Source organism: Squalius cephalus (assembly GCF_949319135.1).
Source record: "Squalius cephalus genome assembly, chromosome: 25".
Taxonomy (NCBI): Eukaryota; Metazoa; Chordata; class Actinopteri; order Cypriniformes; family Leuciscidae; genus Squalius; species Squalius cephalus.
The window spans coordinates 5,693,999-5,721,639 of NC_137146.1; the positions used below are offsets into that span (position 1 = coordinate 5,693,999).

General features: G+C 37.2%; 2 protein-coding genes and 1 long non-coding RNA gene across 3 annotated transcripts; 2 read left to right on the forward strand and 1 right to left on the reverse strand.

Moving 5' to 3' along the window:
* The first annotated feature begins 241 nt into the window (after positions 1-241).
* tmeff1b (transmembrane protein with EGF-like and two follistatin-like domains 1b) lies at positions 242-22,392 on the forward strand. The gene is made up of 10 exons (XM_079863095.1): positions 242-941; positions 11,431-11,540; positions 12,249-12,378; positions 14,482-14,508; positions 15,849-15,948; positions 17,768-17,916; positions 18,073-18,129; positions 20,565-20,685; positions 20,798-20,959; positions 21,116-22,392. Exons 1-10 carry the CDS (start codon positions 788-790, stop codon positions 21,189-21,191), a joined length of 1,086 nt encoding a protein of 361 aa, XP_079719221.1. The 5' UTR covers positions 242-787; the 3' UTR covers positions 21,192-22,392.
* Positions 19,403-23,742, reverse strand: LOC307153563. The gene is made up of 2 exons (XR_013820173.1): positions 22,891-23,742; positions 19,403-20,966 (listed from the first exon to the last, which is right to left on the reverse strand). It is a non-coding gene; the product is annotated as an uncharacterized lncRNA (long non-coding RNA).
* On the forward strand, positions 23,219-27,615 carry cavin4b (caveolae associated protein 4b; the record flags this gene model as incomplete). Its single annotated transcript, XM_079863100.1, has 2 exons — positions 23,219-23,584; positions 25,622-27,615. The coding sequence occupies 2 exons, from the start codon at positions 23,219-23,221 to the stop codon at positions 26,210-26,212; spliced, it is 957 nt and encodes a 318-aa protein (XP_079719226.1). The 3' UTR covers positions 26,213-27,615.
* Positions 27,616-27,641: the final 26 nt, after the last annotated feature.

The following is a 27,641-nucleotide window of genomic DNA, read 5'->3' on the forward strand; positions in this document are numbered from 1 at the left end:
TACTAAAGCACAACAAAATAGCCTACCTAAATTTGAGCTCAAATTAAAATGAAAACGGAAAATATTCAAATAGAATATTATACAAAATATTCAATAAAAAATTATAATGGGTAATGATACTAAGATAACACTGCTGTGTATCAAATGGAAAATGAAACTATTAATTAATATTAGCCTAATACAACTAATTTCACAAGTCACAAATTGATTGAGACATATGATTGCAAAATGAAAATGAACTGAACTGCATACTAATAATGACCCAACTGTAGTCTTTCAGATTTTCAGGGGTCCTGCATTTCCTCTGGGAATTGGGGGAGGTGGTTCAGGAGTCACGTGACTGCAACCCATCCGTGCCGACCCTTTGTTGTTGGGATTTTGGGCAAGGAGATTCGCGATATTGCCCCGAAACGCAAGGATTGAAGAGCGAACCCTTTCTAAAGGACGGAAAACAGTCGATACGCGTCGGCTTTTCTCACACCTCGCAAAACAGACGCGCGAGAGATGCACACAAAGACAGAACGAGAGGCATCCGCGAGCTGTTATTGAGACGCGCACGAGCTCATGCAACACACACAACAGCGAATCCGTGCAAATGTGCTTGTGATCGAAATGCAAGGCTGGTTTTAACCGGAGTGATGCTCACAAGGCTCACTCGGCCTTTCTGGGACACTAACACGTTTTAAAAGGGAAACATTGGAATATTTTCCGCAGCATCCACATATTGCTCCTCTTTTGTTCCCCTGCACCTTTATTTAACAGGTCAAAGAGGAGATACAGATACATCATGTCGGCGGGCACCGGACTGATAAGGAGGACCGGACCAGAACTGTCTGTGTTCTGCCTGCTGACCATCATCATCAGCCCAGCGCTGGGATCCGTCCAGTCATCCCAGCCGCAGAACACTGACTGTGTGTCCGGCAAAGGAAAAGGCTGTTTAGGTATGCATTCACTATTTAATATGTTGCATGGAAATAAAAGCATGCTCACTTTGTATCTTTGTTGCAGATATTGCACGTTTGCTGTGTGCATCTTGAAGATGGAGATTCAAAGCATGGCCTCTGGAGGCTTACGAGATGCAGGCAGTGTAGGGATGCTAAAATGAAACTACCGATGTGTTCCTGTCAAATAAACTGATGCATGGGGCTATTTTGATGTGTGTGCATATATTAACTACTCTTTGAATGGGTTTGCACTTTGCTCGGGCTGAAGGCAGGCGTCCATCTTTTGATGCACCAGATCAGGTGAGACAATATAAAGGGAAGCGTGAACCCCACCCTATAACATCACTCTCGTCAGGGGTCTGTGGTGACCACAAATTCTCATAGGGAAACTGGTTTTGATAAATGAGATTCTGCTTGGCTTTTTTATAGCTATGTGTATGGATATTTCTCTATGGGCAATGATAAGCCAATTGTAATGTTTTAAGCCACATGTTAATCCATGCGAGCCCTGCTGTTTGTACTGTCCCGTATGGTGACCGATGGGGGGCTTTCAGGCTCAAGGCCTGTTTGAAAAGCCTTGCATGGTGTTGTGATCTTATTTATTGTCTTGTATGTCCTACCAGACCTTTAGAAACATATGTTCATTGTTTTTGGATTGGATAATTGATGTTTCCAACCATATCCAAGTGAAGACTAGTGCAGTTAAAGCCTTATCATGATAGCTGAATTGCACCATTTAGTGACTTTAGGTTGAAGGCTAATTTATACACTTGTTTGTTAGTATAGTTATGGATATAATTGGTTATTAATGCACATTTTTAGGCTTTGTTGACCTTTTTTACAAACTGTTGACTCAGCTAGTAGTATGCTTTCACCTGATGACATTTACACACTGACTGCATGCAAAATATCACAATAAGTAGCTGTTTAAAATGTAACCTTTTAACATAATGCTCATCTTAGTCTTTTGGGGCATTATATATAATGTAAACTCTCCAGATGGGCTTTTTTTCCTGGCTGTCTTTCTTTTTTAAATCCTGACACCCTTTTTGTCACCTAGAATTAATAGAAGGAAAAGCAGCTGACAATAGCGGCCATTGTGCGCCAGTGTTTTCAGATTCAAAGCTCCAGGCACCAGTGGTTTAATCAGTGGCCGTCCTGCATAAGCGCCGGGCTGGTTTTGTAAAAGGCAGGAACACAATGGAGCGAGTCTCAGGGGCATCAGAATTGCCCTCAGCAGTTGGATAGTACTGACCACAACCAGAAAAAGCCCCTTTATTGATGCCCTTCTCCTTAGTGTCACTAATTCACTAGACATCCTATTTTTGACCGCTGCATTAATGGTGTTTCTTTTATTAAAGGGCAAGTTGGTAATTTTGCAAACCTCAAAAGCTGCATTAAATTGTCATATTAAAACCCCAGCTTTGATTTCTGTATTGATAATGTTACTGGAATCTGATCCTGGATCTCAGTAAATCAATATTTGTGCTTGAATCTCTGCTCTCATATCTTGCTTTTACTTTTCAGTAAATGATAAGTAACAACACAATTATTTCACCCTCAAATTAAAGGGTTTACCTGATTTAGAGCAGTGGTTTCAACTGGTTTTGCCTCAGGAACTTGATTTTTACATTGCATTTGTGATGCAACGTATTATCAACATTGTTTATTGTACCGAAGGAACAAAATATAATTTTCTATAAAAATATTAACATTATCATCATCTGCGTAAGCCAAACACTATGTTAAATTATTGACCAGACATGAGGGGAATAGGAAAACTTGCAAATATGTTATATAACAGCAGAAGTGTAACCAGACTAACACAAAAACACTAGGCCAAATATTATATTAGTTTGCTTCCAAGTGACATGAATTGGCACCAAATTAGTGTATAGTTTAATTGACTTGAGAAGTGTTTTCTCATCACTTTCGAATTTTACAAGCCAATCTATTTTGGTATCTTATCCAGGTATGATTATATTATCAGTTGCTTTTTGTTATTTGCATTTATCATTGTTTTTTCTGGTCAAGACCCTTTCAGATGGGAACAGACCTGTAGCCCACTACTTCATGCTTAAAGCGACATGATTTAGGGACCTTTACACGACACAGTTTTCAACTATTAATGGAACTTTTTATATGTTTTGGCCGTTCATTTACATGACAACATTATTTTGGGGGCTTGAAAACTCAAGCTTTTGGAACTGGTTTCAGTTCGTTTTTGAAAACGATACCGTTATCGTCTCCGTGTGAACCACAAAAACGCGAATTTGTGAAAATAGTGACAATATGCGCATACGTATTACATGTTCAGTCTATAAGCACGTAGTGTTTCTTTGTGCAAAGTGACATCGCCAACTAGTGGCCTGTCAGCAGAATACAGCGTTTTTTATCGTTTTCGCGGATCCGTGGGAACGGGATCATTTTAACGATGTTGTCACCTGTACACGTAAAACACAAAAGAGAAACTTTTCCGTTTTTAGTACTTTGTTGTCGTGCAAATGTACCCTCAATCTTTTTTAATGCACATTTTACCCCATGTTTTTTCATAGAGAATTGTACAAGTAAATATTATTAATATATATATATATATATATATATATATATATATAAATAATGATTATTAAATATAATATTTATATGTCGATGTACGTGCATACATACCATTGTAATTCTGTGACCCAAAATTAAATCACAATCTCTGACTTCAGCAGGAGAACTGAAATGTTAGTTGTTCACATTAAGGCAGATCTAATTTCGATCCAATCTATTGTTCTTTGAATAAGCCATTTAAATTTAGCCACTTATCAGAGCTCTAATCTTTGCCTCATCTGGACAGTCATGCTGGCTCATGACTCTGAAGCTGCATAGAATGATTTCTTTAAGTAGTCTTCTACCCATTTCCTGACCGCTCTTGAAACATGCATTGCTCACACATCTGAGAGAATATCAATTGACATGCAACCAGCGTTTTGTATTCAAGGATGCCGAGGTTCTAAAGCAAGGCTGGATATGAAAACCCAACTCTTATAGTCATCAGTCAATTTAATGGCTTTCCATTGAACAGACAAACGGCCTCTAAATCACTCCAGTGTGAGGGAGATGCTTTATGCACATAGCTTCTCCGTAGCCCATAGGTCTGAAATCAATGGAGTCCACCGTGACAGGGCGAGGGGTCGACCGGAGGGAAGCGGTATTGCAAAGCTTTGCATAATGCATGTGTGTAGATGCAGCGGGCGCTTGCGAACCCATTTAAGGCAATATGCTCACCCTGCATGCTGTCACGCTCTTTCAGTCCATCCTGAGTGGCTTCTGCTTTAGATGCCGGAATATTGTGCTGCTTAGTAGAATTAAAGCTGAAAATGTTTATTTTAGCAGATATAACTTAACTTTCTTTAATTGTTTAGCTGGTTTTCTGCACCACTGGAGTCACAGAAATAATTGTTTTCAATCAGGTTTCCCAAACATTCTACCATTGGTCAGACAAACGGATAGCCCCGCCTTCAACCATTGGTTGAGCCCGGTGTTGCTATGTGGGGCTGGTCCGAATGCTTTAACAAATGTTTTAAAAATGTAAACTAATGGTTTACTTAGATTTGTCTTTATATAGCTGGAATTGGGATTAGAAAGTCCTTGGTTGCTTTTGTTTTAGATACTGAATATTGTGCTATGTTTAGTAGAATTTAAGTCGAAAATGTTTATTTTTACCAGATATATCAATTTTTTTAAATTGTTTAGCTGATTTAAAGGCTTAATGTGTCATTTCAGCACCACTGGAGTCACAGAAAGAATGATTGTTTTCAATCAGGTTTCCCAAACACTCCCCTTCTGCCATTGGTCAGACAAACAGATAGCCCCGCCTTCAAACTCACGCCGTTGGTTGAGCCAGTGTTGCTATGCAGGGCTGGTCCGAATGCTTTAACAATTTTTTTAAAATTGTGAACTAATGGTTTACTTAGATTTGTCTTTGTACTGAGTTTGGGATTAGAAATTCCTTGGTTACTTTTGCTTTAGATACTGAAATATTGTGCTATGCTTAGTAGAGCTAGCCCCGCCTCATACTCACACCATTGCTTGAGCTAGTGTTGCTATTTGGGGCTTGTAGGATGTCAGCTAAGATCATTTACTGAGATTTGTCTTTGTATATTAAACTGGGATGGGAAAGAACATTTTAAAACAAACTTTTTGGATGAGCTCATCTAACATATTTTTGGTACTTTGCTTTATATTTACTTGAATTTAGTGGTTTTGTCATGTAACATTTTCCGTCATTCCATCAAGGTGTGTTTTGGTCCTGAAATGTTTAACTCTGATGTCACGCTTGTGGATTCTGTCAGTTCTACACTGGCGTATAATTAAGAGGCAATTATTTTAAGGAAGCCCGTCACAGATGGTGCCTTCAAAGAGGCCCAGCCCACATAAACCACAATTACTCCCACCCAAAGACACTGCCAAATTGACCATGCTGGTAGTCCTTTGTTTCCTTCTTCGTCTGTAGTTATACCATCACTTTGATGCTTAAACTAAATCTACTTCAGAAGATCTCAATGAAGAACCGGATCCTACTTCTAGTTATACTGATGGTTCTGGTATAGTTGTGGTATTCTTTACCACAAGACTATAACTTGTCAGGATTGCAGTGCATATTTTAAAGATGTTAGATTATGTATCCCTGTAGGTAATTGACTGCAAAATTGAGGTTGAATCAAGTTTATTAAACGAAATTAATGTTGCTAACAGTGTTTCAGATCAAAGCCGCGGTGGTTTCTAACCACTAGACCGCACGAATGTTGTACTCCTTAACCGTAACGGCTGATGGCTTCATACCTTTGAGTCTTTGATCTCACAGCCTTAGACTAAGAGATCTGTATCACGACTTGTTTGATCTCAAAGACCTCAAACTAATTATAACGGTACAGTTCGACTGCAGTGGATTCTGGTTGGTGGTCATTAACAGCAAGAAGCTCTAGTCATCCACTCTCTTTTTAGGATGTTTACCACAACTGTCAAGCAATCATTACTGGTCATGATATACATTTGACTTCTTTGAAGCCCTTTAAGTGTCTCTATCCTTTAGCTATACCCATCACCCACCTATGTCTTCAATGCCTGTCCTCTATAGGTCTTTCTCTCATTCTTAATACATGTATTGTGTGTGTGTGTGTGTGTGTGTCTAATATGCCGGAGGCAAAGAGGCACTACAGAATGGAGAAAACCCGTATAATGCTCTCAACCCTCACAGCAGTTTACATTTGTACAATTAAAGCACAGCCCGGAGCACACACACTCTGAGAGATAGGGTTACTTTATTCTTCTTAAAGCAAGTTTAAGCCGAACTTGAGTATCTAGGTAAAATCGTGTATCTGTGTCAGTAAGAAGAAACTGTTGATAATGTGTAGTTTTGTGAATCATATGTGATCTATAATTGTTATCTATCTTAAAAAAATGTAAAGATTTAAACTTTTTTTTTTTTTTTTTTTTCCATTTATTTTTGTTAGGGTAGTGTGTATATAAACCCATCTATGATTCTATGTAAAGTTATATGTTGACCCATTGTGTCTACACGCTGTGCTCTTATGCTGGGTCTGTTTTCACAGTGCTGGACTCCACTGCTGAAAAGACACACTTGAATTTCCATACTGGTACAAGCTGGTTTATGTTGCTGGTCTAGCAGCGTCATTAAAGGTGCATTTGCATAACATGGCTAGAGCAGCAAAGCTCACTTTAAACTACGTTCAGACTGCAGGTAAATGCGGCCCAAATTCAATTTTTCTGCTCAGATAGGTTTTTGTCATGACAATGTGAACGGCACAAACCACATGGAGTCTGATCTTTTCAATTCTGATTTGGGCCACTTCCATATGTGCTCCTAAATCAGAGACAGGTCAGATTTTTTGCAATGCGACCTCAGTCTAAACAGTCATATCGGAATTCATGCAACTTCTAAATCAACATTCGTCACAATTCTGCGCTCATGGGAGTCACTTCAAAGATTTTACATATGCGAAGTTATCAAGACAGTTGCTAAAGGTAGTCAGTGAAGGACAGTGATGTGTCAGGACTCTTTAAGTATTACAGTGACAGCTCTACTGTATATGAAGAGTTCAGATGCAAAAGCCTTTAAGTGCCATCTGAAATTTTCTTCTTGAATGATCATTTTTATCAAGCTTGTATATTTAAGTTCACTAATTTCACTTAAATAGCAATGAAAATGACCTATTAATTGTCATTTAAGTGAAACTACTGAACTTAAATATACAAGCTTGATAACAATGATCATTCTAGAAGAAAATTTCAGATGGCACTTAGAGGCTTTTGCATCTGAACTCTTCATATACAAGCAAAACACGAGGGCTCATATCATAAGTGTTTAAAAACTCTGCTCTTTTTTCACATCCTCGTCTTTGTTTTTCTATTTCGCCTGTGCATAAATTTGCTGGCTTCGGCGGCAGATCACACTATAAATAGACATGTTATCTCTTACTTTAATGTCCTCCGTGTTTACTTCCGTATGATAGCGTGCTGCATTACCATTCAGGACGATGCTCTGTTCTCACTGGAATCTGATATTGGTCACATTATAACAACAATTTGAAAGAAACTATAAAAAAAAATCGGATCTGAGCAATAAATCGGAATTGAGCGCTAAGGCTCGCAGTGTTTATGTAGCCTTGGACTCAACTTTATATGATACTTGTATTGAACTTCTTTCAAAAAAATCTTTAATGTGTGAAATGTTATGAACTTCTACTAGGATAGGATTCAGTTAAATAGTCCTTTAGACGTCTAAAGTTAAGATATAACGTCACAGCTTCCTCCTTTTTAATAAGGGACACTTTGCGGGGTCTATTGACCCATTGAGGAGATGAGTATCGACTGGTCTTGAGCGGATGAGCTGTTTGGCTTCAGGCAATGGACTGATGTCCTTATCTTTCAAATGGCATTGATTCCTGTCGCTGCTCTGATTATCTTTGCGCAGTGTGAGATCTGGGTCTCCCCTCTGCCCCACACACACTGTGCATTGTATTTGTTTGGAGATGTACACTTGGAACTGGGTCAGTTCAGATGAGGGACGTTTAAGGAATGTCCCATTAAGGAACTAGTTGAATGAGGTTTGTTGTGAAGGTTAGGCCTTATCAGCTGGTGTATTTGTCATTTGTGCATCTCAGCGAGTTCAAGTTGTTTTGTATTGGTGAAATAGACTGGCATGAATAGTACATTGTAAAGTGAATACAGTAGTGCATTTTTTTTTTACAGTGGTGCACTGAAAACTTAAACTGAACTAAAAAACAGCAGATTATTTAGAGCATTTTTCACAACAACCTTAAATATTGCTTACACTGCTATATGGAACTTATAAGTGGGAAATGGACCACAAAATTAACAGCCAAATCTGTTGGCATTGACAAAAAAGTTTACCTGAACTTTGTTCAGATGTATTTAGTTGGCTTATGGCAAAAAATTGTATTTGCTCTTATTTTTTTTACTGTTTACTTGTTTTTAATAATGTTTGAAATGTATATTAATTAATCCAGTTGTTTTTGCTGTGGTATTCTATTCACTGTATTTATGTGCATGTTTCGGCAGTAGCCTTCACTCATGAGTCAGCATGAGTAGCAGATCTAGTCTGCCAAGATCATTCCTTACCATGGTATATATCAAAGTATCACCATGGTATTATCTCCGATGTCACTTTGTCCTACTCTTATGCAGGGTATCCTATATCATATTTCTTGTGAAAGTTTCATTACTTTGATCACTTTTACGTTTATTACTATAAAGGCATTACTGTACTGAAGCTGTGAAATCCAGCTCACTTTGACAGTGAATTTATTAGCACTATCGCTCTATTCCCACAGGTGCCAGACCAACACGTAATTTATCACAACACTTTAACACCTCCACAGATTAACCTCTCGTCTGATTTAAACAGCCTTATTAATTAACTTCTCAAGCTGCTCCTCCAAACTTCACTTGTCTAAAGTCTGCGCATTGGTTTTATCTGGAAAACTTCCTCTCTCTCCAAAACCACTTGGCTGGGTTTCTGTGGCCGCAGCATTTGTGCCATTTTCCAAATGCATGCGCGGCTCGGCCGCATGCCAGCAAGCGTCTGTAGTGGCTTGAAGTGTCTGCTCCTCATTAACGGGCTGTCTTACGCCTCGTCTCATCTGCCTGAATTTACACAAGGGTTACGGCTGCCCAGTGCCCTTCATTTGCATGGCCGATGACCTGCTTTGGGATGCTTTGCTTTTAATTTAAATGAAATTTTCAGTCATGGGGCATTATTATTATGGGCAATCTAGCTCGCTTTGAAGAGCTTTGTTTAGAGAGTGTTGAGAATTAAGTAAAATGAAAAGATTCTGAACATCCATTCAAAGTCTAATATTCGCAACACTTATAATACAAACCGGTTGTCACATCTATTAACTATAACCATTTTGTCAAAAATTGAATATATTTTGATATAGTGTTATCGTAGGGGGTTTGGTTGTCCAGGTTTAGTGGTAATATGTTGTTCCAAACCTGAATGACTTTCTTTTTTCTGTGGAGCACAAAAGTTTTTGGCCAAATAATGAAAGTCAATGGGGTCCAAAACAACCCTGGACCTTATTGACTTTCATATAGACAAACAAACACTGTCTGAGGCGCTCTTCAAAAAATATTCTTTGATGTTCCACAGAAGAAAGAAACTCATACAGGATTGGAATGACGGAGAGTACATTTTTGGGTGAACGGTTTCTTTAGCCCGGTCTCAAAGGTTTTGTCAGTCCCAGCTGTGTGTCAGATGGAGGATCTGGCCTTTCTTAATTTCTGTTAACAGGCCTTATACTCGCAGCTAGTGGTCTGAAATATGAATGACAGTTGACAGCTGTTGGACACATGCTTTTTACAGCTGCTTTCTTCCAGCAGTCTGATTTCAGATCAGTATGTTTCACATCTTTGATAATGGGTGGATGAAGCTGTTCCTGGGCAAGAACTTTTAAATAACTTCCTGGTCCCATTATAGAAGGTTGGTTTATGGTATATGGATGAACATTCATTTAGACCCTCATTAACACAGTATAACCACATGCAGACTCATTAAACACATTTGTTTGCCACCTGAGTTCTATAGAACTTTTTTTTTTACTTGTTTCTTGAGTTTGTATCCCATAATTCAGACTTTATAACGCTCAATTGTGAGTTGACATCTCACAATTTTGAGAAAAATGTCAGAATTGTGACTTATAAACTCGCAATTGCAAGAAATAGTCAGAATTGTGAGATTTAAACTCACAATAAAAAAAGGTTTGCGACTTTTTAACTCACAATCCAGACTTTTTTGCTTGAAAAGTCGTTTATATTGCACAATTTAGACTTTACAACTAGCTATTTCGAGTTTATAACTCCCAATTATAAACACATTTGCGAGAAAAAAGGCAGAATTGTGAGAAAATACATTGCCATTACCTTTTTTAAATTTTTTATTCTGTGGTGGAAACAGTCCAGTCCTGACTAGGCGATATAAAACATAATCAAAGGAAAGAAAAACATGTTTATAATTTTTTTTTTTTTTAAGTATAAAACAGAATAGGTTAGTGCTACACTTTTTGTTCAGCATGAAATTGCTACCTGAACTGTACTTTATGTGATAATCATGCATTTTCGCTGAATGTAAAAGTGCAGCTTTTTCCTCTGAGAAAGTTGAAACATATGGAAGCTTGTTTCCGCCACAAAATAAAACATTTTAAAAGATAATTGCGACTTTTTATCTCACAATTGCGAGTTTACATCTCGCAATTCTGACTATATTTCTCAGAATTGAGATATAAAGTCAGAATTGCGTGAAATAAAGTCGCAATTGCGTGTTATAAAGTCAAAATTGCGAGATATAGTCAGAATTGCGTGTTATAAAGTCAGAATTCTGACTTTTTTTCTCACAATTGCGACTTAATATCACGCAATTCTGACTTTATAACACATAATTGCGAGTTTATATCTCGCAATTCTGACATCTTTTCTCACAATTGTGAGATATAAAGTCCAATTCTAAGGGAAAAAATACGGACTTTTTAAAAAAACAATTTTTTTACCTCAGAATAGTTTATATCTCACAATTCTGACTTTATAACACGCAATTGCGACTTTATATCATACAATTCTGACTTTATATCTCCCAATTGCGACTTTATTTCTCAGAATTGCGACTTTATATCTCGCAATTGCGACTTTATTTCTCACAATTCTGACTTCATAACTCGCAATTCTGAGAAAAAAAGTCACAATTCTGACTTGATATATCGCAATTGTGAGAAAAAAAAAGTCAGAATTGTGAGATAAAAAGTCGCAATTATTATTTATTTATTTATTATTCAGTGGCGGAAACAAGCTTCCATAGAAACAAGCATGCCTACAAGTAAAATGTTTTTATACCTTGCAAAATGGTTGACCAACAGGTTTGTCAGTGTTTGGTGTTTAATCAGCGTCTGTTGTGTGTCTTCAGATCTGTCAGAGAAGAAGAGCGACCTGCGTGTATGCGACGCCACCACATGTCGTTACAACGGGATCTGCCAAAACAACGGCGCTGACATCAAATGCGTATGCCAGTTTCAGGTACACTTTTTACTTCTTTTATTTATTACTTTGTAACACTGTTTTTATGAAAACGTTCCGATTCTAAATTCTGATAAATAAATCGCATATGAAGCCTTTGCTCAGCAACCATATCTAAACTTCAGTCGCCTTCTGATTTAAATGCTCAAGCTCTGTAAAGCAGGATGGATTCTGATTGGCTGTCGTTGTTTTTATCGTTCGTGGAAAAATTGTTCTGAACGAGTGATATCGTTTCTCTGTGCCGATATCGTTGTAGTTGTGCTTTGGACTCTGCAATTCTTTTATATTTAGAACTATTTTTAAACTATACTCTCTATCGTTATTGTCCTTGCTGTGAACAGTCCTTTAGAGATGCATTGATTTTTTTAAAAAACTTTTATGATTATAGTCATTGTTCTCCTATTGTGGAGTGGACTTACTGCTGGTTTAATGGCTTCTGGTCCTCTGAGAAAAAATCGTTGAACATTTGAGAATTTTTATGTGATTGTTCTTCAGAAAATCTCTCAAATTATAAGTCTGAATCGATGGTTTAGCATTTACCTGCATTCATTTTCCCCCTCATTGATCAGTGAGCCATCTAAGGCATATTAATGTGAAAAATCCCATCAGAAGTGGCTCAACTCAACTCAATACATGCATCCAGCTCTTCAAAAGCACCAAATGTCTTGTTGTATCTGAAAAGCCTGTCTTGTATCGTGTTTGCCGCAGTGCTCTAAGAGCTACGTCCCCGTGTGCGGTACGAACGGAGACACCTATCAGAACGAGTGCTATCTGAAACAAGCAGCCTGTACCCAGCAGAGACCCATCTTTCTGGCCTCTGAGGGCCCCTGCTATCCTGGTGAGTCCACACTGTCTCCTCCACTTCCTGAAATGAAAACCTGACATCTTCTGCCTTAGTTCACATTACACTGACTGTGCTCATTTTAGTAGAACACAAGTCACAGGCATTTTTATTTTTTTGAGATGCTGCGATAAAAAATGGTCTGTGAGGGCATTTTTTTGGGGTGGCTGGTGTATAAATTAAAGGGGGGGTGAAATGCTCATTTTCACTCAATCTCCTGTTAATCTTGAGTACCTATAGAGTAATATTGCATCCTTCATATCTCCAAAAAGTCTTTTGTTTTATTAAATTTTTAACATAAAGATAGGCTGTACCGAGTCTTTCCGGAAAAAAACGAGCGGCTGGGGGCGGGCCGTGTGGGCGAAGCTTAGCTGTGCTAACGCGCCGAGCTAGTGACAACACACAGAGACATTTGTTCAACAAACAGTTTTACTCACCGTCCGGTTCCAACGCACGACCGCGAACCTTTATCATTGTGACTGCTCGATCCTTAAGCATTAGACGATCTGCAAATCCGTCGATCTGGGCTTTGTTTATAAAACAATCATCGTCAAAATGCAGGGAACAACAGTCTTACACAACTCCGTTTATGCTCATGAAAACAAACTCCATCCACGGGTTCCTTAACACTGGGTTCTTTGGGAATCTGTGCAGGGTTGTCTTGCCCTGGCAACCAAAAACCCACTTCTTTGGTGACATTGACTTCCCAAAAGCCGGGCAGGGCGCTTTGATGGCGAACTGCTTTCACTCTCTTGCTCTGGTCTGCGAGTGCGCGCGCGGCCGCGGAGAAGTGCCCTTAGGACCCATATAAGGAAATTCCGCCCTATCTTACGTAAGACAGAGCCATACTCGAAAAAAACTTTCCGAAACTTGTGACAAACCGGAAGGAGTATTTTTGGAACAAAAATACTCCTTCAAACGTACAACTTAGTTTTTGAAACTTTGTCCATGTATAGCATGGGAATCCAACTCTTTACCAGTGTAAAAAACTCAGTATGCATGAAATAGCATTTCACCCCCCTTTAAATATATATATATATATATATATATATATATATATATATATATACATATGTGTTTTAGAATCCAGGGACCGTGCATCATTTGCATGTCAATTTGATTTTTCGCATTAGAGGAGAATTTTGGATGTTAGAAACCTTTAGCATCCTTTTATGTCAAGTATTTAAGTTTAATTAACACAAATTCTCCATAATCAGATTGAGAATTGATTACCCATAAAATTTTATAATAATAAAACAGAGAAACTTTTTTTTTTTGTCCCAACATTCTGAATTTCAGGAGCATTTCTATGGAAGCTTGTTTCCGCCGCTGAAAAAAAAAAAGAAAGTTTTTTTCTCACAATTGAAAAAAGAAAAAAGTCCGAATTGTCTTTACTGTCACTTTTGATCAATTTAATGCGCCCTTGCTGGAAAAAAAGCATACTGACCACAAACTTTTAAATGGTTTACCTGTGAGTTGTTCCCAAAAAGATCTTTTAAATATGGAAACAATCTTCCATACATGTCTGTCATCTTCAGTGACATTTTCCTTAATTTTTGACACGAAATTTCATTTTGTGAATTAATTGTATAAAATACATTTTTATATATTTGATTGTGAATGCAAATATGATTAATTTATATATACTCTGTGATGCAAATTATCAAGATATTCATTCAAATAAAAGTTAATTTGATCTGTTTTTATTTAGAAAATATATTTTTGAGGGCCTCTGACGGGCCACTGGTGACAAACATGCCTTCAAGGGACAATAGATGAACTGCCTTTGCTAAGTCCAAATGAACAGAAATTCTATTTTAACACCCTGTTTATATGAAGAGGCTTATTTTACAGACTCTAATGAGCAGTGTGATTTGATACATGACAACCTTTATTTTTAGCTCTAATTAATCTCATGATTTCTTTTCATCCACAAATTACATGCCATGGCTCATAATAATTTGATATGCGTGTTAATAATGCATTATACAAGGACCATGATAATACGCTGCTGCTCCCACTGTGTGAACTCTTCACATGGCAAATGTTTTATGATGTATATATAGTTATAATAAGTTCTCCCTATTTGTTTTGTTCCAGATAGCAGCTCAGGATCTGGAGATGGAGGTTTGTTTTCTTTTCTTAATAGTTTTTTTTTTTTGACCCCAAGTAATATCAAGGAAATTGAAACCTGGTCATTTCTAGGATTTTGACCTCCAGACTTCAAATGATGTCAGAAATGGGTCACCTCCCAGCACTCGAGAGCTCTGTAGATCATCCAAAACATGCCATCTGAGGTTATTTTTATCCTCCTCATGGTGAAGTTGCCAGTTGTGTGATAAAAGAGTGACCCCGCGCTGTGCTCAGTTTAAAGATGAAGGCTTGTGTGTTCGGGCCGCTGTAGAGCTGTCATTACTGTAAATTACAGAGCGCTGCAGGAACGCAGCTCAAGTGCTGTTGAGTATGTTCTCGCTCAGTGGCCACTTCTGAAATGCATGTTATGCCGCTGAGTATTTTTAATCATTCTTTTACTTAAAAAAAATAAATAAAAAAATCAGTCTTCTTTAAAGTGTAGATTATAATAGTCTCGTTCCTCATTTTCAGTTGCCAGAATTTCTCTATTTGAGCTTGTCCGCTACAGACTTTTATAGTGTATATGAATATTTACAAAAAAAAAAAAACTATAATACTAATAATATATAATCATATTTTTTAAAGCAATAAAAATATAATTAAATAGGCTAGAAATATAAAGTGAATATATATCAGGGGATTTCTACTTTGAACTTTTTATTAAGAACTTCAGAACTTTCTTTGTGCAATTTGTTATTTTGTATAACAAAAATCACTTTCTACAATCATGAAATTATCATCATACCTAGCATATAAAAACAAATGCTTCTTTCATATTTTCAAGTTTATTTTTTAAAGATTTCAAGTAATCAAAAGTGCTGTTAATTAAAGAGTCAGCTAATATATATATATATATATATATATATATATATATAGCTTTCATAAATACATCATGTTAATTTTGTTATGTGCTTTTGTCATTTTATTCGTTTTTTAATTAGGTTTAATTTATTTTTATTTTGGTAATATTTTTTATTTATGTCCAGTTAACAATTGTAGTGATTCAACTTATTACAGTTTATTGCCATTTCTAATTTTCATTTAGTTTAAGTTTTTCAGTGAATATTTATATATTTTTTATTTTTTTTCAATTCACAGAAATGTTTTTGACAGTTTTAGTTAATGATAATAATTCTGCTGTGAAGGACAAATAGGGGGGAAGCGGTTAAAAAGCAGTTGCATCTTTAAAGTACAGGAATAATATATAATGGAAACAAGGCAACAACAGATATTCCGACCTGTTTCACAGTATCTCTTCTAAAGTTAGCTATAATGTAAGTTTTTTTTTTGTTTTGTTTTTAAATGTAATTTAATTTGTGTTATCACTCTTACAGAATATGAGGGATCAGGCACAGATTCGGGCAAGAAAGTCACAAAATGCAGCAACTGCAAGTACGGCGCTGAATGTGACGAAGACGCAGAGGACGAGGACTCGTACGTACCGATTCATTTCTCTATGATTTCTGCTCATGTTGTCTGGACAAATTTAGCAGAGTACCCAGGAGTTGGTAATTAAAGAGTCCTATGCTACTTCATGCCAGCACTTTAAAGTAATGAATGTATGAGGTTCACAATTGGAAACAACTGCCATTGTGTATAATATAAAAGCATGAATGTTGGAAAGAATTCAGCTCTATCAAAGCCGAGGAAATAACATCGCTCCCATGAGACAGGGAAGCATTGCGGTACGTTTTTGTATCAAAAGTTTTTCTGCCTGGTTCGTTTTACTTTTGCATTTTCATGCCAAGCGCTAATGAAGGGTATGGACTAACTCCAGGAGCCACATGAGATTCAGGGAGCCAGGGGAAAGAAATATTCCTGTGTCAGCTCTCAAACCCTCACAGCTAATTAGAGTTACATTTCATGAACCAGCAGGGGGAGACGATTACACACAGGACACGTCTAAGCGCGTATCAGGATTGATACAGTGTGGCCATTTACAACTGATCAATAGAGCACAACTGCAGCTCTGAGTGATCTTATTAGTGACTAGATTTAACAGGCATCAAAACATATTGGTATCCGTGTTATTTAATATCATGTTTCCATTAAAAGTTGCAAATTTAAAGGAGAGGTTCACTTAAAAATGAAAATTCTGTCAAAAGTTGTTTCAAAACTGTATGAGTTTCTTTCTTCTGCTGAACACAAAATAAGATGTTTTAGAGAATGTTGGTAACCAAACATTTGATGAACCCCATAGTATTTTTTTTTTCCTACTATGGAAATCAATGAGGAACATCAACTGTTTGGTTACCGACATCATTCATCCATTCCTTGCGAATCGAGGGATTTATTCGATAAATGTGTTTCCATCCTAGTTTACGCAAATCTTCTTATCTGATAAACAATTTACCCATCTCAACTGAGCACTTCAAAGCATTTTTAGAATTTATGCGCATCTTGACGTTTCCATTCAGCGTTTTGTATGCGATATCCCAAAATGCACATACAAATAGGTGGATGGAAACATAGCTATTATAGTTTTTGTTAACATTTTGTATAATATTTTATTTTTATATTTTTTTGTTTAGTTAAAGATTTAGACATTTTTGTGTTTTTTATTTGCTTTTTATAAATATATATATATATATATATATATATATATATATATATATATATATATATATATATATATTAGGGCTGTCAAACGATTAATCACGATTAATCGCATCCAAAATGAAAGTTTGTGTTTACATAATTTATGTCTGTGTACGGAGTATAATTATTTTCTATATATAAATACACACATATGCATATATATATTTAAGAAAATGTGTTATTTATATATAAAATATTTATATATAATATAAATATATATACACAGTATATACATGCAAATATTTCTTAAATATATACATGCATGTGTGTGTATTTATATATAGAAAATAATTATACACCGTACACACACATGTATTATGTAAAAACAAACTTTTATTTTGGATGCGATTAATCGTTTGACAGCCCTAATATATATATACATATATTTTTTCTATAAATATTTTAGTTTTCATTAGTTAAAACTTGTTGCCTTGCCTTGTTTTTTTCAGGTAAAATTGATTTTATTTCAATGAATGAAAATGGTTTTAATGGTTTTAGTTAATGAAAATAACCTTGATAGATGACATTCAGTGCTTTATCAAAAGCATTTGTTACTGGTGAAGTGCTTTTTGTACCAGCAAAACGTTTGTTTATGCCTTTGAATAATTCATAGCACAAATGAGACTCGCCTGTTTAAATGTGCCTGTTGTTGCAGCTGTTCGTGTAAAATCGACTGCAGTGGACACAATGAGAATCCAGTGTGTGGCACAGACGGAAACTCCTACCACAACCCCTGCCTGGTGCGAGAGGCGTCCTGTATGAAGCAGGAACAGATCGATGTGAAACACTTAGGGAGATGCCCAGGTCAGAGCCCGTCACAGTAACAGCACTGATACATAAAGACAAATAGTCTCAGATAACTCACTATTTTATCCATAGTTCCTTTATTTGCTTTATGTGAAATTTTGAATGATAGTTTGTCTACCAGAGCCAATCCGTGTTTGTTTTTTCATCACTCAGACAAAGACAAAGCTAAGAAAACTGAAGCTGGACTTCCCTTCAAGCCAGAATTTACTGGTCAGTGCATCTCTAATCTTCATCTCTATTGTCACTTTAAAATGGTGTTCACAATTTTACTTCCATAATGTGAAATATTTCATTGTGAAGAATATCTAACGAGTCTTTATCTATTTTGTATTGATTGGATAGTGAAATGTGTCTCTATATGACGTGGTTGGAGGGGAGGGGTATTATTGTATATTACAGTTTTTCTCGATTGCTTAAACACTATAACCAGGCTTTTGAACTAAAATTTCAAAACCATAATGCCATTTATCAAAAGCACACCCATTTCACTAAACTATAAACACTATTCCCTGTTTTGACACATGAGTCAGATTTGTTGAACTGTCAATGCAAAACTCTACACACAAATCCCTTCATTTCTCATTGCTTAGACCATGTTGTCATGTATAAAGCACTAGCATTCAATATTGTTCACTCAAGTCAGCACAGCTTCAGCTCAGTTAGCACACAATTACCCAAGTGGAAACACTAAGAGTCAAAATTTAACACACATCAATCAGAACCTTCAATAGATATATAAAAGGGCCCAAATCAGTTTATTGAGTTTTGGAACAATGGATCCAGAAAGACATGAAGGAAGAGATCGAGGAGGGATAAGGAGGAGGAGGAGGAGGAAGGGCAAGAAGACAAGCAGTCTCAGATGAAATTCAAGCCACTCTAGTTGCCCATGTCTTAGTCAATGGTATGACTATGAGGGAGGCTCGGCTACGAGTAAGGCCAAATTTGAGTCGCTTTACCGTCGCCTCGAGAGCCTTCAGGGAGGAGTGGTGGCAAACTGAATTCTATCACTGAATAAGAGACAAACATTTCCAATAGTCTTTGATGAGGTTTATTTTCTTGCAAGAAAAGGCCAGCAGTCATACAGTCACACAGAGCGGCTGCAGAGTGTGACAGTGAAGGGACAGCATCCTTTCTCCTTTATAGTCTTGACTCCCAGAATGTTATCTTTCTAGGCCAGTGATGGTATTTCAACCATATGTGAAATATTCTTAGACGTGTTCATCATATTATCTCCTTGAGTGGAGGCCCTCCTGTCACGTAACAACACTCTTTACCATTCCAATACAATTCCATATTAGAATAAGGTTTGTGTGTGCTCTTTTACTGTCATATGATGCTCACACACATCTTACTGTAAGTAAATAAATAAAAAATCAGAGGAAAAGGTTTTTTTTGTGTGTGTGTGTGTGTGTGTGTGTGTGTGTGTGTGTGTGTGTGTGTGTGTGTGTGTGTGTGTGTGTGTGTGTGTGTGTGTGTGTGTGTGTGTGTGTGTGTGTGTGTGTGTTGGACTGTGTAGTACATGAATGAATAAAAATGTGCCAATGTATCCATTGGTTGTGTCTTTTGTGTTCATCATGTGAAAAGGTTTGTGAGGGGGGGAACCATAAGCAACATAACTTACCAGTTTTGGAAATGTAGTTTTGAATTTATTGCACCAGTGTGTTAGACTATGTTGTAGTGTGTGTGATTTTGAGGGCTTGTGTGTCCTGTCTGAGGGCAAAGTTTGGTTTTTCAGCAAGAGTGAACGGTTTTGAGTGTAGAGCTTCATTTTGACCTGAAAATAGGATGTTTGGGGAATTGGGTGAGACGTTATGGATTTGTGTTTACAGTTTTGAGAAATGTGTTTAAGCAATCGAGAAAAACTGTAATATATAGTATATGCTCACCAAGGCTGCATTTATTTGATCAAATATACAGTAACACAGTAATATTGTGAAACATTATTACCATTTTAAATAACTGTTTTCTGTTTGAATATGTCTTAAAATGTAATTTATTTCTGTGATCAAATAGGCATTACTCCAGTCTTCAGTGTCACATGATCCTTCAGAAATCATTCTAATATGCTGATTTGCTGCATTTCTTATTATTATATATGTTGAAAACAGTTGTGCTGCTTCATTTCAGGAGCTTTTTTCATGATTCTTTGAAAAGAACAGCATTTACTTATCTTTTGTAACATTATTAATGTCTTTGCTGTCACTTTTGATCAATTTAATGCATCCTTGCTGAAAAAAAAAGCATTCTCCAAACCTTTAAATGGTAAACCTGTGAGTTGTTCCCAATAAGACCAATTTTGAGCTCACGTTGACTAAAAACGATCAGATTCGTGTTGTTATTGCAGTTATGTAGTCAACATATTTTAAGTCAGTACAGTTTTATCAAAATTGACTTCATAAAAACCCACTGCAAAAGCTTTACTGTGAATTTTGGTTGCCTTTAATCTAGAATCATGTATGTTTGTAATAATGTAGCTTTTTAACTGTGCTGCAAAGTAAAATGCCTCAAACTGCCACATACCCTTCATAAATTGCACTGCTCAACTATATAGTTCTGTATAATTGAGTTTAAACAAAGCTAAATCTGGGAGTTAAATGTGCTACTTTCAGCAATAGAGAAGTAAAAGTAGATTGTTCTATTTTTAGATCCAGCAAAAGCCGGTGATGGAAAAGGATACGGCTGGATGCCCGTTCCCTGCACAGACGACTACGCCAACTTCTGCGTCCATGGCCAGTGTGAATTCAATTACGGCATCGCCTCCTGCCGGTGAGCGTCTGGTGTTTGCTTGCACAGAACTGTGTACATCCTATCAGGTGTTCATTAAAAAAATGACATTTCTTGGAAAATGAGTTTCCGATGGTTTCTTGTATTTCCACAGGTGTGATTCGGGTTACACGGGGACACAGTGTGAGGAGATCGCCGACTTTAACATCCTGTATGTGGTACCCAGTGGCCAGAAACTTCATTATGTGCTTATAGCTGCTATCATTGGAGCCGTGCAGATCGCCATTATTGTGGCAGTGGTCATGTGTATTACCAGGTGAGTGCTGGAAGAAACAAACAAGGGAATACAATAGCAATAACAATAACATTTTAGCATCTTCTAAAAGCATGCATTAATGCACTTTCTTAATATTGAAAGTTCGATTTATCCCAAATAATGTTCATATCATAATATCATTTTGTTTTTTTACAGGAAATGTCCTAAGAATAATCGTGGAAGACGGCAAAAGCAGAACTTTTCATCAAACAACACTTCAAGGATGATGTAGCTTGTTTTTATTTTATTTTTTTATACTTTTTGTACCAAGTGGATTACAGTTTTAATGTGCTTTTTTGTTTTGTGCTTTCTTAACTCTGGACAAAAAGGTTCTTTTTTATTTTAATATTTTATTATTTTCTTGGATGGTGCCTTATTGTTTTTTTGTTTTCAGGACATTTTAGGTACTTGATGTCAGTGGCAAACACTGTCAAATGAATGATAAAAGCCAGCTCTTTTTTTTGTCGAGTTTTTTTGTTTTTATTTTTCCTTTAGGTTGTGGTGCCAGGTTTTTTCTTTTCTTTTATTTTATTTTTAACGTATTGTTAAATGTAACTCTCGGCACACAAACTGTACCACAAAAACGGACGTCCTCAATTTTCATGGAATGTTCTTCTTTACTGAAAATATTAACTGTCTTTAACTGCCCCCTTTCATTTAATTTTTATTTCCTCAAGTCTAACATAGCTGAACACCAAATTTAATTGGACACGAACAAGTACGCCGACGAAGTGATGACGTTTACAGTTTCTTTTGAAGGGAATTCCAGAGAATGAAATGCAATGTGTTTGACTAGCTAATCTTATCAATGTTGAAATGTTTGTAGTTTTTATGTTCTAATGTTATCGGTGTTGTTAATGTTGAAATGAACATTATTGACATTAATTTAATTCTATGAACTGCATATCGCATGACCTGTGAAACTGTGTCCAGTGCTGTAGATTTAATAAAATTTAATTCTCAGTCTTACAGATATTTTTGTTGCCTGTACACATGCACACAGTGTAAAGTTCATTGGAAAACCTTGAGTCATTCGGATGTGGCTCGGTCCTAAGTAATACGATCTCTCAGAGTAATCTAATTATAGGAATGCATTTCATGTAATTTGACCAGTTAAAATCATTAGCATCATCTTTACAACTTTACAAAATGTCTTAAAGGGATAGTTCGCCCAAAATCATTTAAGAGTTTCATGTGGTTCCAAACCTGTAGTGACTTTAGTTCTTCTGTGAAACATGAAAATATTTCGAAAAATGTCTTGACTTTCATTGTATGGACAAAAACGTGTTCAACAGAAGAAAGAAAGTTCAGAACAACATGAGTAAATGATTTTTGGGTGAACTATCCCTTTAAGAGTGACATCTTGGGTTATCGAGTTATTAAATTAACAGATTGCATTGAGAAGCAGATATTTGAACAAAAAAAAGATCTGATCGCAAAAGTTTGCTCACGTGAGATTTTGTGTGTAAGAAAGTGGTGAATGAAGAGTTCTGGAGAATTAAGTAAGCCTTGGTCAGCTACGATATGAGTGATGAGTAATTCTAGGCGGCCCAGGGTTTAAGAATAGACTGCAGCTGGTGGCATCATTTCACAAGTTTGTACAGTCCCATCTTAAGGTGGATCATCTTCCCCAGGTTGCAACATGGCAGTCAAGTCATGCTTGAGGCCGAACTTAAAGAGTTGTGAAATTTCTCAAATTTGTTAATTGTAAAGCTGGAACCTTTTGTCCAAAGTAGGACAATCATTTGCCTATTGTTGGTAGAACGTATTGTTTGTGCTATTCTTTTTGACAAAATCTGACTGTATCATTAGTTTTTCTTTGAGGAAACTCATCTCCATGTAAAAAAAAAATGGTGTGGTTAAGAATCAAGGGGGTTTCCATTATCTCAGCTGTACACGCATCTTCTAAAAATGACGAGGTGTCAGCTTACTGTGGATATTTATAACGCTGAATTCATGGTGAGTTGGTTTGATGCCCCCTTCCAATCCCTCTGCGCTCTTTTCCAGTTGTGTCTGGCCTTTGAACCTTGTGTTCCCTATATACAAGAAGGGAGGAGCTTCTATATTCTCCAGAACGTTAATGAAGCTCCAGTCAGAGGGCGAGTCCGTCTCATCCGAGAGTCTTCCAGGGCCCACCACGGCCCCACAATCCAGCGTCCCAAACGATAAACCTGTGCACCAACAGAAAATACACCAAAGCAGGACCTGAGACCTTCGGCAGTTCTAGTCTAGGGTCCTCACTGTGTTACAAGGACAGGCATGGCTGACAAACTGGGACTGGCTGGTGTGGCGGACGAGCCCAGCGCCCTGAACATCTTCTCCCTGCTGGAGAGGGTGTCCGGGATCATAGACAATGTGCAGGCGTGCCAGCAGCGCATGGAGGAGAGGCAGCTGGAGCTGGAGAACACTGTGAAGACCATCCAGACAGATGTGGTGAAGCTGACGAAGGAGCACACAGCAACGAGTGGCAGCGTGGAGAAACTTCTGGAGAAAACGCGCAAGGTCAGCTGCCACATCAAGGATGTCCGTGTGCGGGTGGAGAAGCAGAACATACGTGTCAAGAAGGTGGAGGAAACCCAAGGCGAGCTGCTGAACAAGAACAAGTTCCGTGTCGTCATCTACCAGGTAAGACTTAAACTATCTTGTTGCTTTTTGTGGCATGTTTTCTTCGGACTGGGTTTTTATGGGTTGCATTTGGAGTTTGGATTCCTAAGGCAGGTCTAATTTTGGAAACGTACAACCTTAGAATAGTGGACACCATGCATCGATTTTTTTTTTACTCTGAGCTTGTCCTACAACATTTCAAACTTATGAAACAGGCCCATCAAAGATAGACAGATTATTACGAGATACATGGTCTTGCATGATCCAAGATAAATCACGATACACTAGAAGGTCATGTGGCCTACAGCCAAAAGCAATACAGTAGGAATGTTCTGCCAGACCCCACTGAGATTGGAGGATTAGGTTGGCGGCCATTTTATCTGATATGTGGCAGGATGTCTGGAGTATTAAGCAAATAAACCATGTAATGTGATCCATGAAAGAGTAAAAATGAATTAATATTCACTCTTGAATGTTTTAGAGACTGAACTATGAAGCCTTATTCGGAATATTGCTGTGGATGTAAATGAGGCTAGAGGTCTGAAATGAGATTAAGATCGATTACAGAAATTATGACATCATAGAGGAATGCTTCATTGCTAAATCTGGAAATATTGTTTCATCTGCAATAGATCTTATATTTATAGCTTGAGAATCATTTGGCGTAGCTTGTATTTGGACAATTCAATTACTGTGTATAAAAGCGCAAAATAAAATTTGACAGCCTATTTTTATAAACCAGAGTCATAATTATGGGACCATTATGCCTAAAATTTAAATACAATAAAAATGTATTTGTTGCTGTTTACATCTTTTGAAGATTTATCATAGGAAATGTTCTCCATTTGCCTTAACATAAGAGAATTTTCTGGAAAACGGAAAGGCTGCCCAAGCACGTAAATGAACTCATATTTTCCTTCTCGAACAATACCTTTGATTCGGCTCCTGCCCATGGGTTTGATCGTCTCTTGTGCCCTGAGCAGAACAGCTGACAGATTTGTTCAGGGTTATTCTGAGAGCTGTGCTGAAGCTTCATGTCCTAATATAGTGTTTTCGCCTCTGACAGAGTGATGGTTAAAAAAGCTGCCGACAGAGTGATTAATAACGATTGAAAAATGGCATTTTGTTATCAAAAGTGTTTTTCTTAGGCTATAAAAGTGCGCATTTTGTTTTGCGACTCGTTATCAGAAGTGTGGACATGCAAAGCAGGGTTCAACCTTAACTGGCTAATAGCCCATGATGACGACTGACAGTGAAACATGTTACTTTCACTTATTTTGTATTCATAGCGATTTGACTTACATAGCCTGTATGATACTTTAGGTGAATGTTACGTGTGAGTAGTTATGCAACAGCAAAAAAAAAATAAAAAAAAAATTACAAACGTACCTGATCTTTATTTGCGGCCAGGAGAAGTAGCAGACTCACAACGCTATAATAATTCGGCTGTGATCAACTGGTTTTGTTGTAAACCCCGATTTTACATTAGGCTACGTTAAATTCGATATCGAAAAATACCAAAAGCAAGTTTATATATAAAAATACCAAAAAATTTAAAAAATAAAATAGCCTGTCAAGAACACTTTTTTCCTAAATGTATTAAACGGCTTTCTAGAATACTTGATTCTGATTGGTCAGTCGCGAGTTCAGCGGGTAACTGACGACCGCGCTTCTTTCACGTCTCTGTCGTATCATTCCGCGTATGTATCAGTTAGCGATTGTGAAAATTAACTCACACCTTTAAGTGAACATACAATAATTTCACGTATCTCTTGAAACTGGTTGGTCACATTATCATTCACTTTCTTTTGCTATCATGCGAAAAAAATGTGGAGAATTTGTGACCACTTAGAACCAAGATTGCTTTTTTGTAAAACACATAATCAAATAAGTAAAACATTTTAACAAACTATAGATAACTATAAACTGTGCAAACATGGAAGGGGGTTGTTCAGATTGTAGGCCTACTTTTTTCTTTGTAGCCTAAAACCATTTGATTAAAGGTCTTAGATCTGCTATATATGGTATGTTTATGTTAAATGTATTGTCTTTCCACAGGGAGATAATGAGGTCCCAGCTGTAGCTGGCTCCAAAGCCTCTCTGAAGGGAGCAACGGGCGGAGACGCTCCCACAGACCCAGATGCACCGGAGGCCCCGCTCCCAGACTCAGATGAGGAATACATGGTCGTTGAGGAGGCCGACTCATCTACTGCTGCCAAAATAAAGAAGACCGGCCTGAAGCGTATCGAAAGCCTGAAGCAGACCTTCTCGCGTGAGAACATGACTAAGACCAAAGAGAACCTGGGCACCAAGGTCAGCAACCTGGGTCAGCGCATAGTATCGACCGAACGACGTGAGAGAATCCGCCAGTCCGGAGAACGGATGAAACAGTCTGGGGAACGTTTCAAGGAAACCATCACGAAAACCGTGCCAGCAAAGCTGAACCTGAAGAAGGAAAGGACGGTGGCTGAAGGTCAGGAAGGAGCAGAAGGGACCACGGAAGGAACGGCACCCGTCCCACCACCCAAGGGTCGCAAGGCCAGCCCTGTCGTGGCCTACACTGAGCCGACGGAGAAACAAGAAGGTCCAGAGGAGGGCAAGGGCGAGGAATCGGAAGTGCCGATGTATGATATGAAGCAGCTTTCTTAAAAGGCGAGTCTGACAATCACAATCAGGAAAGACTAATGTACAGATATAAATTAGATTATGGAGAACTTGAAGGTGGAACGATTGGGAAGATCAGAGATCTTGCTTCTGAGCATATGGATCAGCGGATTGTGCTTACGACAATTGAATGAGCGAATTGAGGAAGTTGTACACTACAAACAATATACGTAGAATTTTTTTTCTTTTGATTTTGTTGTTTACATCTGTTACGGACTACAGTATGAAGGGTTATGAATGTCAAACCAATGTACTGAGGTGACTAGGCTATGGTTTTAATTAAAAATCAGCTAAAATTAGGGTGCACTCACTGTTTCGGTTTTTTTTTTTTTGTCTTCATTCTGCCACCTATGGGTGACACATCATGCAAAATAGAAGGTTTTTGGAAACAAATACTCCACTCACACAGATGTGTCCTACAATACTACTAATAGATATAAGGTGTGTTCGACTTGAACCGACCGATTTATGACATCAAAGTACCACCATATGCTTTCGAATCGCACTCGCGGTTCTTTGATGTCATACACTCCTATAGTGAGCAGTGGTCATGTGATCTCAATATGGCGCCCCCCATGATGGGAAACATCTTTTTGTAAGACACTGCTGTCTCTCGCTATTCTTTATTAAGGAGTAAAACGTTTTTGAGGAAAAATGACTGAGTGCACCTTTTAAGAATTACATTTTATTTAATTAGCATTTTATTTGTTAGGCGTGTGTAAAATTACTTTAATTAGCTGAATTTATTTTAAAAAAAAAATGTACTAAGATGGATAACAGAAGTGCATTTTGGACTTTATCTGGAGAACTATACATATATTATGGTGTTGACTGACATCCAGCATGTCAACAATGAATGAGTTTAGAATTACATTTTTCAATTCAGATGTTGTTGTTTTTGGAATATAACATTAACTGTGCAGACAAGTCATTTATAACAATATTTTTCTGTGCCTTTCTGTGTTGTTCATGTAAACTCTAAAAAAAACTAATTTTGGTGATGAACCATCACCATTCAGTTGTAGTATTTTTAAATAAACATGTTAACTCAATCAGCTGGTTTCTGAAGAGTTTGTGGAAGAAAATGCATATCATGTATAACTAGTCATCAAGATTTATTATAAGAGATTTGCAATCAGTCTGTTGTTTAAAGATCTCAGTAGTAAAAAAACAAATGCTGCTGTATGGCATGTTATTTCCTATCATGCAGGTGTCCAATTTTTTTTATTGTGGCCAAATGGAGAAATAAAAGTCAGAAGCCACATAGTTGTAATGATGATAAAAAGGCTAGACTGCTACCATGAGATTGTCTTTCCTGTTTGTTTTAATCACACTTTGAGCTCTATATGAAATGTTCATGTGTGAATAAAGAACGTCACTCAAGAACACTAGTTGTAATGGAACAATTATGTTT

What these genes read in the sequence shown, in the direction of transcription:
- tmeff1b (XM_079863095.1), top strand. Translation starts at nt 788, where the DNA reads ATGTCGGCGGGCACCGGACTGATAAGGAGGACCGGACCAGAACTGTCT. An exon ending in AATGCGTATGCCAGTTTCAG is followed by an intron (nt 11,541 to 12,248) that starts GTACACTTTTTA and finishes TGTTTGCCGCAG; the next exon opens with TGCTCTAAGAGCTACGTCCC. An exon ending in CTTCAAGCCAGAATTTACTG is followed by an intron (nt 18,130 to 20,564) that starts GTCAGTGCATCT and finishes TTCTATTTTTAG; the next exon opens with ATCCAGCAAAAGCCGGTGAT.